The 16905-nt window shown below is 42.5% G+C and overlaps 1 protein-coding gene across 1 annotated transcript in view; it reads right to left on the bottom strand.

Moving 5' to 3' along the window:
• The window catches only part of ST8SIA1 (ST8 alpha-N-acetyl-neuraminide alpha-2,8-sialyltransferase 1), a 132383-nt gene extending 116898 nt beyond the window's left edge, over window positions 1-15485 (bottom strand). The window contains exon 1 of the mRNA XM_081058408.1: window positions 14613-15485. Coding sequence (XP_080914534.1) covers window positions 14613-14848 — 236 coding nt within the window. The 5' untranslated portion in view covers window positions 14849-15485. The remainder of the gene's footprint in view (window positions 1-14612) is intronic.
• Between the last annotated feature and the right edge of the window lie 1420 nt (window positions 15486-16905).

Below are 16905 nucleotides of genomic sequence, written 5' to 3' on the forward strand. Positions count from 1 at the left end.
ATCAGCTGGGCTCCATTAAAATTAAAAACATCTGCCCTGTAAAAGACATTGTCAAGAGAATGAGAAGACAAGCCTGTAAAGGCACAGCTGATAAAGGACTGTTCTCCAAAATATGTAAAGAACTCTTAAAATTTAACGAGGAGAAAAAAACCTAATTTAACATGGGCAAAAGAAAAAAGTGAACTCATAGATACAGAGAACAGATTGGTAGCTGCCAGAGGCAGGAGAGGGGTGTGAAGTGGGTGAAGGAGGTAGAAAAAGTACAAACATCCAGTATTAAAATAAATAAGTCCTGGAGATATAACGTGCGGCATGATGACTGTAGTTATAGCTAATAATACTGCACTGTATATTTGAAAGTCGCTGAGAGTAGATTTTTAAAGTTCTCATCACAAGAAAAATAACTTTATAACCATGCGTGATGATGGTGGTTACTTAGACTTACTGTGGTGATCATTTCAGTTTATACAAATATTGAATCATTGTGTTTGTTATACACCTGAAAGTAATATAATATTATATGTCAATCATACCTCATTGAAAAAAATAAGCCAAAGACCTTCCAGACACCTCACCAGATGGCAAATAAGCATATGAAAAGATGCTGCACATCATATTCCATCAGGAAAATGCAAATTAAAATGACAGTGAGATTCCACTACACACCTGTCAGCATGGCCAAAATCCAGAACACTGACAACACCAAATACTAGCGAGGATGTGGAGCAACAGGAACTCTCGTTCATTGCTGGTGGGAATGCAAAATCATACAGCCACTTTGCAAGACTGTGTGGTGGTTTCTTACAAAATTAAACATACTTTTACCATACAATCCAACAATCACACTCCTTGGTATTTCCCCAAAGGAGCTGAACACTTATGTTCACACTTATGTTTACAGCAACTTTGTTTATGATTGACAAAACTTGGAAGCAACCAAGATGTCCTTCAGTAAGTGAATGGATAAAGAAACTGGTATATACATACAACGGAATATTACTCAGTGTTAAAAAGAAATGAGTTATCAAGCCATGAAAAGCCATGGAGGAAACTTACATGCATATTATTAAGTGAAAAGTGCCAATCTGAAAAAACTGCATACTGGATGATTCCAGCCAAATGACATTCTGGAAAAGGCAAAACTATGGAGAGAGTAAAAAGATCAGGGGTTTTTAGGCGTTAGGGGAGAGGGGAGGGATGAATAGGCAGAGAGCAGAGGATTTTTAGGGCAGTGAAACTACTCTGTATGATACTACATATAATGATGGCTCCATGTCATTACACGTTTGTTCAAATCCATAGGATGTACAACACCAAGAGCGAACTCTAAGGTAAAATTATGGACTTTGGGAGACTATAACATGTCAGTGTAGGTTCATCCATTATAAAAAATGTACAATTCCGATGGGGGAATTTTGGTAATGGGGGAGGGTATTCACGTGTGGGAGCAGAGACTATGTAGGAAATCTCTACTCTCCTCTCAGTTTTGCTGGGATCCTAAAACTGCTCTAAAAAATAAAGTCTCAAAAAAAAGAAAAAAAAAAAAAACAAGACCTAACCTGCCCTTGGGAATGTTTAAGAAGGAAGAAGGGAAAAGGAAAACATGGGCCAGGAAGGAGGGTGGCTTCTAGAAGCCGAAGACAGCCTTCAGTTGGCAGCCAGCAAGGAAATGACAACATTCTCCATACAACCACAAGGAAGTGAATTCTGCCAACAACCCCTCTGTGGAAGGGAATGGATCCTCCTCTAGAGCTTCTGAAAAGGAATGCAGCCTGCTGACACTGACTTTAACCCACTGAGACCCATGTTAGACTCCTAGCCTACAGAAACGTAAAATAATAAATCTGTGTTGTTTAGCGGTAGTGGGGGAAGGACTATCTTATAGGGCTGCTATGATAATGTGAACATACATAAATTATTTAAAAGAGGGTCTGACACATAGTAAGCATTCATTAAATATAGCTCTCAGAACGACTTACAATCTAAATGGCCTTAGGCAAATAATTATAGCCTGTTTCTATGTAAAATAAGTATAATGATATCTCCCTCATAGAGTATTCATGAATGTTAAATGATAACACCATGTAAAATGCCTAAAACAGTGCTTAGCATGTGGCAGACACAAAATAAATAACAACTAGGTTACTAAAAATATCATCATTGTCTGAAAAACAGCTGATTTTAAAGTCTAGGGTTAGACTGATATATTGTTCATGAAAGCATCTAGCATAGCGCTTGCACATAACTGGTGCTCAGTAAATGCTAATGAAATATGAATTTAATTTCCCATATTGCATCTCTATTTTAAAAGTCCAAAGAGGATGTTTTGGACTGCTTATAAATTATAAGCCTTGAAATCTGATACACCAAGAGCAATCTTCTGGCTTCTTTATAGGTTCCCTCCATTTGTTACAGGATATTCAGTGGGATCTAATGCTGGAATTAAGCCCAAAGCTGGAGAAATAGCTGCTAAATACTCCACATTCTGAGTTGAGAGGGCCACTGGATATGTAGCTAGACCCCCCAGCAGGGCTTGAGGTGGGGAGGTCTGATTTGCCATCCAGCCCCACTACCAAGACCAGTCCCAATCCTAGTCAACAAAAAAGAAAAACTGGGAGAGAGAGGACCCTGTTGAGAAGTAGAGATTCTTCCCTCCCCTGAAAAAGAGGGAATACCCAAGACACTCAGGACTAGGGGTACCTGGCCAGAGAGATATCATCTCCCAGCTAGACTCTGCTTAGCCAACACCTGTTGGTCGGCCTCCAAGTTTCCTGAGCTGGGGGGATAAAAAGGAAATGAGAAAGAATCTGCAGAAGAGTGACTCTAAAGGGGGAGGTGACAGTTGGAGACATTAATGGTTAAGTCTCCAAAATAGGGGGTGGGTGCGTGGATACCTTTTTGAAATGAGAAACCTTGAATCATCTGTTCAAGATGAACTGACCCAGTTGAGCATTTTGCTATTTCTGGGGCCCACAGGTATCCTTTTAAGAAACAGTGAATGATGGAGTTTTGTAAGGGCCCAAAACTTATCCAGGGGAAAGGTATAACAAAATGTGAGGGGTTTTTTCCCTTCTATCTTGGAATTATGGTCATGGACAAAACAGAGACTAACATGGGCCACGTGCCCCATCTTTTAAGTTCAGAAAGCTGCCAGAAGTCAGAACCAATCACCTCTCTACAGGTTTTCTAACAGTCCAGCCAGGTGATTCATACTGGGGAAGTACGGGGAGGAGTGATCAGCCTTGGGAGTGCCATGTTTGGGGGATGAAGCTATTGTCTGTCCACCCCTGTGGAGACTGGAGACAAGTGCTTTTCCTCCCTGCTGATACAGAGGGAAGAAGGAGTGGGGGAGTTCCAAAAGAATCACTTGTAAAGACTGTGAGAGTCTGCAATAAAGAGAAACAGACATTGTTTTTTGTTTCCTTGGCTCATTTGCTGCACTGGCTCTGCGCTATCTAGAAAGGAAAACAGAGATGGAAAGAGATGGTGAAGAGAGGGGTGGGCAGTGAAAAATCCCTTTTGAGTGCCAAGGATGGAATGTATACTAGTACTGCACCCTAGCAGGCTACCCAGCAGACAAAGGAACCAGTACAATATGACCTTACAGGATGTGGGCAGTCTGTCAGGGCTCACCTGAGAAGTTGCAATCACGGAGAGAAAGGACTGTAAATATTCATGTATTCCCTGCCCAATGGGGAAGAAGCGGTGCCTGAAAGAGGGGAGTGGGGCTCTGCATCCGAGAATGCCCTTCCCACTTCCACTCAGAGGTGCTGGAGGTTAAAGCGGTACTGAAGAAAGCAGAAATGGTAGACCCAAGAGTTTTCATTGAGCTTTAAAATCAAGAACACTGAGCTAAATACCAGAATAAGATTGTCCCAATAACCAAGGCGGATGCAAATGGACAAAATCTGGCAAAGCTGCTCAGAGACCCATTAGAGTCATCAAGGTGAAGCAGGGATGGGGGTCGGGCGGTAGATTTGACAACCCATAGTTGCAGCAGTGACTAGGAAAAAATAAAATGACTTTGTGTTTTTACCAGAAATTGAGACTCCCCAGCCCTCAGTGTTTTTGTCCTGTTTCCCACCCTTCCCCTTCCTGATGAGCTCCCATCCTTCTCTTCTCTGTATTATGGCAGGGGGGCTAGTTGGGTGGGGTCTGTTGCTTACAAAGTCAGCAATCTCCATCCAAGCCTGCCTGCCTCATGGTCTCTTTTATTCTCCTGGTAATTGAGCTTTGCCTCCCCCATGGACTCATGTATCTTTTAGCAGCGTTTTAAAGGGCTTTTCCTCTCTCACAGTTCACGTGTTGCATAGGTTAACCAGAGCCAACAGATATTATACCACTAACTGCACCAAGGCTTCTGGCCTCACAGTCTCGATGTAGGCCAAACACTGAATGGACCCAGGAGGCATTTAGGGACTCTCTGGGCTGTACCAAATCCAGAAATACACAGCTGAATTCTGAGAGTGAACTTAAACTTTGGCTTGTTTTCCCTCCATAAAAAGGGGCTGAGAGACTTTTTGGACACCAGAGCTGCTCCTGTAAATAATGTGTGCTATGTGCTTTTGTATGTCCTATGAGGGAAGGCCATGTCCTCCTGGCTAACCACTTTATTCTCAGCACCTATATGCCTGGTACACAGAAGGCACTGAATAGATATTTCAAATGAATGGATTATGACACTGAATAGATTATAACAAAAGAATGAATGGAGGAGTGCATAAATGAATATAGTAGTGAATATGGCACGGGATCTTAATATTAGGCAATAAAGGAAATTAGCCCTGAGAGGTGTTCAGACCGCTGTAGACAGTCCTTTCAGGCAATCTAATTTTTTTAATCCTATCATGAATACGCATTAGGCACTTAGTAAGCCAGTGATGAGGGATCTAAAACAAATGCACAGGAAGTGAAGGACGTGGCGTAGAGATGACATAGCCCAACGTCAGCACAACCACCAACACTCAAGCTCCAGAAACCAAAACCAACAAAATACCATCATGGGATTTCTGTGCCTTTTTACCACACCCTCACCTTCCACTCAGGTGGGTATGATCTGCTCCAGATTCAAGGCCACAACTATTAATTATAGTAAATAGGAAAACAACACTTAAAGTAACAGAGTCAGAAAATACCATTGTGTTATTTAAGACAGTTTTCTTTTTCCTTGAATTCTCTACCTTATCATGAAGGAAAAGCTCATTTTTCTTTTTAAATTGCAGTTTTATTTCATTGCTAAAGTCCTACAACAATGACGCAAAGGGTCCCACAAAGGCACTGCCTTCTAACCGTAGATGAAACACTGTACTATTGATGGAGAGGAGAACCGTGACAGATAAAGTCACTGCTCAGGGCACTAAGTCAAAGCCTCATAGCAAGGTCTCCACAATGCTCAGTCAGGGGACAGTCTGCCACTGTACGTATCCAGTTGTATGGGAATCTGTCTTAGCTGCTTTGGCTTCTTGAAAATTCACTAAGAGGGATTTCATCACTTAATGTTAACAATTATTGTATGTCTGCTATATATGCAGTAATCACTACTCACACTGACAAACCTCAAATCTGCCCTTAGCCAAAAATATTTTTTTAATGAACCACCAAAGAAACCAGTTATAAGAATTGACGGTAGGGAAAAAAAAAAAACTGGCAAGAAACTACTTTTAGAAATATATACTAAGATAAACTGATAAATATTTAAGATGTATACACAAACATGTTCATCACATCGTTATTTATAGCAGTGAGAAATTGCAAGAATACAAATATCCAATAACAGTGGATTAATTAAATAAATTAACTATCCTAACAAAGGAAAATTTTACAGCTATTGAACAGGGATAATGTAAATCTACATATACTGTTACCAGAAAAATATTCACAATGTACTGTCAACTTCATTATATTTTTGTTTTACCCACATGCACCCAGAGGGATGGAATGGTCTGGAAGAATATGTACCAAAATATTAGCAACGCTTATTTCTAGGTAATTAAATGTCAGTCATTTTTACAAATGAAAATAGCATTGCTCTTATCGTTTAAATGCCAACTTTGCGAAAGTAGAACTCTTTAAAGAGACTTTGTGATTTTCGGTGTTCAGTATTTACCAAATATATGTGGAGAAATTTTTAAAGAAAAAAATCTAACATGCAAATTTCGATATCTTTTTAAGGATATTTTTGAAGAAAGTTATTTGTTCCAATATGGCAATATCTTTTAACTCACTGTAAATAATTTTTTCCAAAATAAAAGTCATAAAGCTATTTTATCACAAGCTTGAAAGTTAAAAATTACTTAATTTTATGAGAAAATGTTAAACATTGAGTGAATTAAAGAGGATATAAAACAATTTAGTAATACATACATATGCAGACAAATATGCACAAAAGAAACAGTGTTTACAATGAATACTTCTGAGAGATGAAATTATGAGTGGGTTTTTCCTCCATTCTACTACATTTAAAATTTTTTTACAGTACCTACTACTTCCAAAATCAGACAAATAATAAGCACTCTAATTTTTTATAATAAGCATAAGGAACATAAAGTCAGGTATATATTGGTTGTATTGATAACTGAAACAAGCACTTTGTTCAAAACGTTCTTTCTTATTACACTCACTTGGAAATCTCTGATAGTATACTCTGTTACTTAAGCCCTGAATAATGGAGAATGTGTAGCTCTGAATTCATTTCAGCTTCCTTCTGGTACCTAATTAAAGGAGTGACACAGCTCTTGTGGTCTTGGCTGCTTCCCTCTCACACAATGCTATAGCTAGAAGATAGTCGAACAGAAAGGGGAAAAAATCAATAGCTTTGGAACTCAGCATAATTATCTGAAACAGATAAGCCCTTGAAACACTACATTACTCAATTTCTTACTGACTTAATTAATAACACTAGACTAGACTATAAATTTTATAAAATCAGGAACCATGTCTTACTTTCATCACTGTATCCCAGCATCTGCCTGGCACATATAGGCAGTTAGTAAATATGGATGGATGAATGAATGAATGAATGAATGAATGGATGAATAGGTGATTTATGTCTGGGCTCTGTTATCTTCCCTAAAATTCTGCTGATGGCTTTATAGCATCCTTAGTACTAACACTATAAAAAAAGAGGGTGTGTCATAAGGTCACATTTCATTGTCTTATATTCTATTACTGAAAATACAAGTAATAGGCATAGGATGTGTCCCAGGAAGCAGCTTTTCTCAACTTTATGGCTTAATAATTAGCAATTATTCAGTACCTAATCCTCTCAAGGTAAGTACTGCCCAGAAAGGCCAACTAAATTTTTCAAGGTTCCAAAGTTAATAAGCAACACAACCAAGATAACAACCTGATTCTCTGGGGCCCCAAAGTCCAGACTCTTTCTAGGTAGGAACAGCATTCTGTCATCTCACCCAGTCAGGTGAGAATGGCTATGAATTCTACACTAATTATCTCACTTAATTGTCATCATAACCCTATGAAGTGGGTCAGCATATTATACCATTTTTCAGATGAAAAAACAAATAAACAGAGATTAAGCAGCTCGCTGAAGGCCACACAGCTCTCAGTAGAGCCAAAATAGAATAAAAAGCTAAAAAGTATTGTTGATAGAAGTCTATCAACTCTGTTATAATGATACATAGTCAGCATCACTTCCAAGATGATTTACAACTTTGTCAAAAGACAAACTGGCCATACTCTACACTTATTCAATTGATCCAACTAGTTTCCTAAACCCTCTTCTCCAAAATGAAGATGAATAGGCTTCCAAGATGCAAAAAACCACCCCATCTGCAAAGCAGAGGACAAAAGTACAAATGTATCTAAATATTTAAAAGTTATCATCAAATCAACAAACATAAAAAATATATTCCATCCTCCTGTCCTTTACCCTGGACAAATATACCTGCATAACAACCTAGAATGCCAGATTCAAATTTAGGCTCCTCAGACTCCAGGAAGTTTGGTGCTACTAGACATGACAACACAGCAAGAGCGCCCCTGAGTATACATGTGAACCGTGCAGTCCCATATCCAAGTTCCTTCCACAGCTTTCCCCTTCCGCCAAGACCTGTTCCTTGGCCATCCCTTGAGCCTAGGACTGCACACAGCAGTGGGGCAAAGTCCCCCTCAGCATGAGAGGTGGGGAAAACGCCTCCACACAGGCAGGCAGGCTATAGAAGTGGGCATGGGTCGTTTGGACAGAGAATTCCAGGGTCTACAAAAGCCTCATTGATGCCCTGCCTTGTTAAGAAGGACTGAAACCAGAGGACCAATGAGGTCCCCGGAAAGCAGGGCACAGAGCCAGGACTCCTCTTGCCAGAGTTAAGGGGGACACTGATGAGAACCCTAGCCAGCTCTCACACAGGCTTTCAATAGAGGCAGCTGATTATAGTAAATCTCCCACAAAGCATCCCCCATCCTTACGCTTCTCTAACTAAGACCTGGCCATCCATCAAAGTACAATTCATTCACTCTTCTTCCAGTAGTCAAAGCATTTATAGTTTGTAGTTTCTAAATTTGTCTCTTAATTGCATGATGTTTGCTGAGTTTTTAAAATCTTATCAACTGGGTTAGTTTTGTTTGTCTAAAGCAGTGGTTCTCAACTGGGGCGATTTTACCCCCCAGGAGACGTTTTGCTAAGTGTGAAGACACATGTGTTTGTCTCATTTAGTGGACAGGGGCCATGGATGCTGCTGAACATTCTACAACATAAGGGACAACCCTTCACAATGAAGAATTATCCAGCCCAAAATGTTAGTGGTGCTGAGACTAGGAAACTGCTCTAGAGTAAGAACATTCTGAGAATAGAGAAGCTGTCATTTACTCCTTCGATTCTCACATGGCCAAGTGCTGGACCTCATTAAGTATTTGTTGCCTGACTGTCTACCTGGTCCCACACCTTTCTAAAACGCTCATTCATGCAGTAATTCAAAAATTAGTGTGCCGGGAACCGTGCTCAGCTCTGGGAATGCAAATATGAATGAATCAGCAGAAAAGGCAACCACCTACTACTATTAATACATCATGCAAAATGCATGCATCACTAGCAGATATTTGTACTCGTATATTTTTCTATTCATTATGCCTCCCTTCCTTAGCCTATAAATTTCAAGAAAGTAAGTTCACTGTTATAGTTCCAGTATCTTCCACAGTAATAGTGGTAGACACATAGTGGTAGATATTTTGGATAAATGAAAGAAATGCAAGAACATCCACAAGGTATTTTTTAAAAAGCAGAAAGGAGAAGTATCTAACGTAGCATGGGGAGGAATGAAGGAGTAAGGGAAACTGCCTTGAGAAGAGCTAACAGGGATTAAGCATGAATTATATGCCAGAAACAGTTCTAAACATTTTCAACACATCTATTCTAATGCTCACAACAACCCTACCAGAAGACACATGTTAAAGATGAGAAAAACGGGCAATGGAGGCTGACCTGCTGAAGAATACAACAAATGGTGGGATCAGGATTTGAACATAGCTAACTTTGGAACTTTTGCTCTTAACCGCTAGACTGCACAGTCAAGAGACGAGTAAGACTTGGCCAGAGGTGAGAAGCAAGAGGTGAGGACTCGAAGGAAAACATTCTAAGTAGAGGGAATGATACAAGCAAAACCAGCACAGCCTGGCTTATTTCAGGAACTCTAACCCTTACCAACATAACTAAAGCATAAAGAGGAAAACTGATAAAAGATAATGTTGGAGAAGTAATCGTGGCCAGATCCTAAGAGACATATACAGCAATGCTTCATTTATCCAAGATTATCAGGGAAGGAGCACAAAGCTTTTAATCAAATAGCTCTGGGTTGAAAAGCCAACCCCATCATTTTGTTAAAAGATTTCTCTGAGCATTTATTTCCTTATCTGAAAAAGAAAGAACATACAAATATCTACTTTAATAAGTAGCTGTGGGAACAAAAGTAAACAAACATAAGAACTAAGAACCAGGCCTGGTACATTTTTGTGTGTCCAATAAGTGTTAACAATTTAATTTTGCAATTGTCGTTAGTGCTAAACTTTTCTCACATTTATAAATCTGCAACATAATTGAAGCTTATTTTCTCAAGCACTACAACTTATTGAACCATCATTTTCCTTATCTAATTGTAAAGTGAATTCTACAAATCCCCCAACCTGAGACTTACATCTCATGACTACAGATGGCTGCACCTGTCCCAACCTCTCTACCACCTCCAGTGCCCTTTTGCAGCCAAAGGCACAGCTGTGGAAATACCTGAAACTTCTGGTATCCCTGGATTTAAAAATAGGGACATAATGATAGAACTGCTTAGAATAGTGTTTCATTCAGAATTTAGGAAAGGAAAGAGGAACATAGCTGCTTAGAGTGATGGTTACCACCCAGTGAATAGAAGGGATTTTCAAAGCATTTTGGTGTGTTGTCCCCTATCCCCAAATCCACCAGTAACCGTGATGTGCCATTTCTGCTGATGGCTAGCCCATGGCCAGTGCCCTTGGACACTTGATGTTTTGTTCATGTCTCCTGAGCGACACTGTAAGCCCATCTTAAGACTGTGAGCTGGCTTCCACCTACCTCCCAGTCTACCTTTCTACTATGTTGTCTGTGGGCCACTTACTAACTTTCCCCACAGGGAGCACACCAGGCCCTTCCACATCTCCCGGCTTTCGCCTTTGCTGTTGTCCCTGCCTGGAGCATCCTCCCACCTCACCTCCTAGGACTGCTACTCCATTTTACCATCCTTCAAGGCTTAGTACAAAAACCACCTCCTCTCTGATTTCCCTCCTTCTGACAAAATGAAATGCCACGTTCTGCAAACTTCCCCAGCACGTTGCTTATTTACAGTTACAACGACCATGTACTAAACAGAGGTATGTGGCGAGCATCATTGTAGGTGCTTTCTGTACGCTATCATGTCATTTTCACTTCAAACTTGTAAGAAATGATTATAAACCCCATCTTACAAATGGAGAACCTGAAGCTCTGAGTTGAGCTTACGAATCATCACACAACAAGAAAAGGACACAGCCAGAATTCCAGCCATGTTCTGAGTCCCCAAATCCATAGTTTTTCACTCTGCAATGTTGCCTCTCTTTGATGGCCCTATTTCCAGTTGGTTAATTATAGACATATATACCTGTCCCATCACAGAAAATGGGGGATTACAGGGGATTACAGAAAACCCCTTAATGATAGGGACCAGGGTATGCTAATCTTTATAAATGTGGATAATAATGTATTCATTTATACAAGGTTCTTAGGAGAATTAAGAGACAATATATTTAAAGCACTTAGCATAGTATCGTGCAAATAATAAGCACCAAATAATTTTTAGTTTTCTTGTTGTTGTTGTTATTGTTGTTGTTGTTGTTATCATGTCAGGTACCAGGAATAAAACCTTGCACATAAATTCTGAGCTGAAGTTTATTTCTGAGAAGCAACTGAAATGGGTAAGGACCTCATGGAAGAGACAAATGCTACTTTGACTTGGCATTTCCCCATAGTATTTGACTATTTAATCAGAAGCAACAAGAGTCGCATAGTAACTTTCTTGTTTCTATGCTAGGGTCAATTGATTTCTGTATCTTTCTACTGTCAGGTAGATGTTAGGAAAGCTTCCTAGTTAGTTCAAAAGTTTTGCAGCATTGTTACTTTCTTGCTGCCCTCTCTATTGGATTTGTGAAGGTTCCCCTCTGAGAAGTCAATACTTAACAAGTTCTGAGCTAGAAGAAAACCACAAAATTTTACAAAAGTAAAATGGAAGTACAAAGGGCAAAATGTATTCTAAAATTCTGGTGCTTATAAACGTAGTGAAACACTTTCTTTCATCCTCATAGCACTTAACAGTACTTTAAATCATATTTCTCTACTCGTTTGTTTTTGTCAGTCGCCCCCTAGAAGGAGGTAAGCTGTCTGAGAGGAAGCAATCTGTCCATCCTGTTCACTGCTTTCCCCCAGCGCCCAAGTCATACCTAGTACACAGCAGTAGTCACTTATATATTAGTCGATTGATCGCATTTATATGTACATATGATTATATATATATATGTACATGACATTATTCCATAGTTTATGAATAAAGGTGAATATATCCCTACACATAAGTGCATAGTGTACATTTATGTACATGTATTTGTGTAGAATATATTTCAAACTGGAAAATGCAGATACCTGTTTGCCAAAGTTGGATCTCCTGAACATAATAAAGGCTTCTGGCTGACCTTCTAATAGTATTTAACAAACATACACTACTACCTACATACTAACAATTCAGATGGTAAAAAAATGGATTTTATTAAACATAAAGAGTTAAAAAAAAATTTTTTTACTTAACAAACTATAATACTTTTATCTTTTTAAACCCCTCGTCCCAGTTCATTAGCTTTAGTGTGAGGGGTATAAGAGAGGGAGGCAGACTATGGACCAATAAACTTTCTCTACAAATTTGGCAGGTAAAATGTTCCAAATTTGTATGGACTGGCAAGATGTCCTTATTTAAGTTGTAACATATGCAGAAAATTATAACAATTATAGTAACACCATGGGCTAGGTAAATGTGCCACAGACTTAGCATCAGTTTCTTTTTTATTATTTAAACCTTATACCAACCCTAAAAGGTTGGTGTTATTACCCCATTTATAAATTAGGAAACTAAGACTTAAAGAGATAGAGTGACTTGCCAAAGATACTCTACTGTTTATCCAGTCATGGCACAGTCTGAAAACTCAGGGTTCTACTCTGAAACCCAAACTCTTTTCAGTAAGCAACAATGCCTCCTACACAGTGTTCCAGACACTAACTTGGAGGGATATGTGTTTAGGCAGTTTTTGCAGTATGTGCATTTTAATAAGTAATTCTCTGCACGTAAAGACTAGACCAAATGACAGCCAAACACACTGAAGATTACCCCAGGCTACAGACAGCAAGGGGCAAACGTGTCTCCACAACTATCAGTCTGTGTTTCTCAGAATATGGAGCATTTTCCACTTGATTACATCCTTCAAAAGAAATTTGTTTTCTAACAGAGCTTCATTATTCCTCCTCCTATACAAAACAGAAACGGACTTTCACTGCAAAGCAATGGGAAGTTCTTAACTCATTTCCTTATATTACTTGAAGTGAATGTGCTTTCTGTCTTCAGAGAAAAGAATCGCTGGACGCATGCTATGCCTTTGGGATGTTTTTGAGTCCGACAATCAATGCTGTGGAGGTGAGAGATTAGTCCTTATATACTTTTAAGGGGAGTGAGGTTATTTTAAACCCAATGAGAGCAGAATTCTAAAAAAAGAGAGAGAGAAAAATGGAAAGGCTTCCCTCCCAGGTTAGAGAAGAATTCAGATACCTTTTCCTGAAAGAATTGACTATTATTTCTTAGACCTTTTCAGGGGCAGGCCTGAGGTGGGGAGGGAAACCACATGTTTTAAAGCTTTTATTAATTTGTAGATATCTCTGAACACTTGTAACTAACAGTAATGAGGAACATGTAAATTGCCTCTCGCCTGCCCATAGAATACTTGGGAAGATCCTATGCAGAGCAAAGGAAAGCACCCTCACCCAGACCACTTGAATCACAGGAGGCACCAACTGCAGGATCATCAGCCCTAGGGACTGAAGGCGAAAGGGACGCCTGGCAGTGGTGGAAGCACAGGTGTGTCCCCCAACCTGCCCAGGGAAGCGGAAAGGAAGGGAAAGCAGCTCTGCCTTCCCTCCAATCCACACACTACCCCTGCTGCCAAGAACTTATTTTTGGACACTTAAACTAAAATTCCCAGAAAGGAAGGGGAACTACAATGTCTGAGTGATACTCAGAGTTCTGGTATCCAACCTCGTTTTAGTTTTTTGTTTTCTGATATCAAGTCCCTTCCTAAATCACATCTCCCATCCTTCGGAAGGGATCCATTCTAAGCCAAGAGAAAGATATGGGAGCTTTTGTGATGAAGATTCCAGCTGTGACACTTCAAAGGTACATGACCTTGGGGAAGTATCTCATCTTTCTGAAGACTCAGTTTTGTGGTTGGTAAGATGGGATTAATATCTGTTATTAGAAAGTTGTTGAGGCTTCGACATAAAAATCACTCAGTACCCGGCTCTTCTAGGGCGTCCGTAAGCGTCCTGTGTTTGTTAAGGGCACCGTTGCACAAAGCAGCGATGCTGGCTGCGTGCTCATGTTTCCACTGCCCAAGACTTGCCCATACTCCCTCATTAGTGATTTATGTTACCAACCACTCACCTAACCTCATTAAGATGCCACTTACAGGCTTCTAGTTTTCTGTATCTTCAAAAGTCTGCTGAGCCCAAGAGATAAATTCTCATTAAGTGCAAGGGCAACTTTGGTTGCCTGGGTTCCCCTTCCCACCGGGAATCAGTAAACCGTTGAATACAAATCAGGCCCGGGCAGAACCACGTGTGCAGGCTTTTTACCTTGACGAAACAGGTGTCTGCACAGCTTTGGGGGCAAGGGGCGCGAAAGGACCCCTGACTACTGTCTGCTGTTTGGGAATGGAAAGGAAGGGGAGTAGGACAAGAAAGAACGCACGAAAGATGCCTCTGAGAGGCGATCCTCTCTGGTGACCCTGTCCTCGGCGCAGGGGGAAGAAAGGACACGAGTGGAGAGAAGCCGCGAGAGCAGGAATACCTGAAGAGTCTGGCCGCCGTCCGGTTCCTCGTCCACGCCGTGCCCTGTTGTAGCACCCCCCGCACGATCTCCTTCTCGTTGGGCAGCCGATAGACTGGGAAGACGTAGAGCCAACAGAGAACCGCGACGCAGAGGGCACTGGCTCCGACTGGCAGCCGGGCCCGTGGGAGCTTCCACGCGAGGACGGCCATGGCCCCTCTAGAGGTGTGTCGCCGGGCCCTCCCACAGGGGCTCATGTCGGCCCCGAGGTCCCGGGGGGCACGCGCCAGAACCTCAACACAACTCTAGGCGAAGTGGCCGCGGAGGGCGTCCCCACTGCCGGCCCCCCATGCACACACACCTTTCTCTTCCTTGCTTTCACTCGGACTCACGCTTCTTCAGCCCCCACAGCCCCAAAGGTCAGAGCAAGGATTTTTTTTTTTTTAATGCAACTTTTTCAAGAGGAAGTAGCTGGGGGCAAGTCACGAGCTATGGCCATAGTCGCTTCCCCTGCAGAAGGCGGGCACTGAAGTCTCCGTGAGCGCGGAGAGCGGCGGCGGCGAGTCGCTCTCGCGGGTTCTGCAGCATCACTGTCGCCCTCGGCGTGGGTCCGGGGAGAGGCTCGGCTGCCTCGCAGACACTCGGGCCGCGGCGTCCCCTTCTGAGAGATGCTCCTGCGCCCTTCGCCGCCTCTCCCCGCCTCCCGCGCCGCAGCGCAGCCGGGCACCCTCCCCAGACGCGCTCTCCGCGCCGCGCCAAGTCCTTGGAAATTTCCACGGTGGCCCGGGACCGCTATCCTGCGCCGGGCTTCTCCGCCTCGCCAGCCAGGACCCTCGCTCCCCACCCCTCCGGGAGAAGAAAAGAACTCGCTCTCATCAGTTCATTCAGCGGCGCGCCGCAGCCTTCCGCTGCTCCCCGGACTTCGCAGACAAACGCCCTGGGATTGGTGGAATTCAAGGTCCCCCTCACTCCCCCACCCGCAAAATTGCCTCCTTCAACCCGTTCAGATCCGCGACGCTCAGCTGGAGCGTGCGGGCCTCTCTCTCCCGCCCTTGTTCTCTGGAGATGGAGGTAAACAATAAAAAACAAGCTCCCCCCACCCCGAAAAAAATATATATATATCCCTGAGTGTGGCAGAGACTGACTGATAACCTGGCCCTTCAACACGAAGCCTGCGTGCAGGAACTATCACCCGGCCGCCGTCACCCTGGTCCCTCACTAAATGGTTGGTTATTAACCCGCAGTGAGACGCTAGGAGGCCGACGGAGATGTATCCCTTCCTGGGCCCCCACCCCCATTACCGGGTCCCGGAGCCGCGGCTCCAGCCGCCACCGTGTGTGTGTGTGCGCGCACACTCACACACACACACACACACACACACACACACACACACCGACGATCACGGCCCGCACACGCGCACACGAGGAGGTGCGCGCACACCGGGTCCTCCGCCTCGCCTCCGCCCTGCGGGGAGAGACGCTGCTGCATCCAGATGTGCTGGCAGCTGGTGTCAGGCAGGCAAACCTCGGGACGTGACAGTGCGTTGGAGGCGCGTTCGCCTCCTCCGCATTTTAGATTAAAAGGCTGTTGTTCCTATACCTCCTTCTTGCTCCACCGACTAGTTCATTGCAGTCCCCACCTTGGAAAAGCACCATCCGCTTGGACCCGCGGAGTCCAGGGACCCACTGTAAGCCATTTCTTCTTGCCTTAGCGGCTGATGCAAGCTTGGGTACCTCCTAGTGGTTGCCTATTCTATCTGCTTAAGCATCTTGTCTAGCATAAAGTGGGCAAGGACAAAGAAGAAACGCGGCAGCCTACTGATCGGGTTGGCTTAGTCTTCTTGAAACCAAAGCTAAGGCGGTAGCTCCATTTGCTCAGCCGACCATGCTACGGCGTCCAGCGCAACCGAAATGCTATATGGTCTAGTGTCATTCTCCAGCATCTTTCTCCACTAAGAAGTGGGACTTGGGAAGTTGATAGAAAGTTATTTACCAAACAAACAAACAACCGTGGTAGTCTCATTCTTCCAACATTACTATGCTCTCTTAGAAAAATGGCCCTGAAAGGCAGCAAAGTTTGCAACCCTCAAATATGACTCTTTGGGGTATTGGTTATTTTATATTGGTTATATTTCAGTCCCAGGAGGCTCAGGAAGAACCTTTGACTTTCCCTCTAACTGCTGAAAGAATTTAAGATGGAAGGCCTATTCCAGACTCCAGGGAGAAACTATCGGAGATAACTGTAGTTTAATCCGAACTAGGCAGGGAGGAACCTTTGTGTCCCATTGTATCTAGATGTCCCAGTAAACATTTGC

This window comes from Rhinolophus hipposideros (assembly GCF_964194185.1).
Source record: "Rhinolophus hipposideros genome assembly, chromosome: 9".
Classification (NCBI taxonomy): Eukaryota; Metazoa; Chordata; class Mammalia; order Chiroptera; family Rhinolophidae; genus Rhinolophus; species Rhinolophus hipposideros.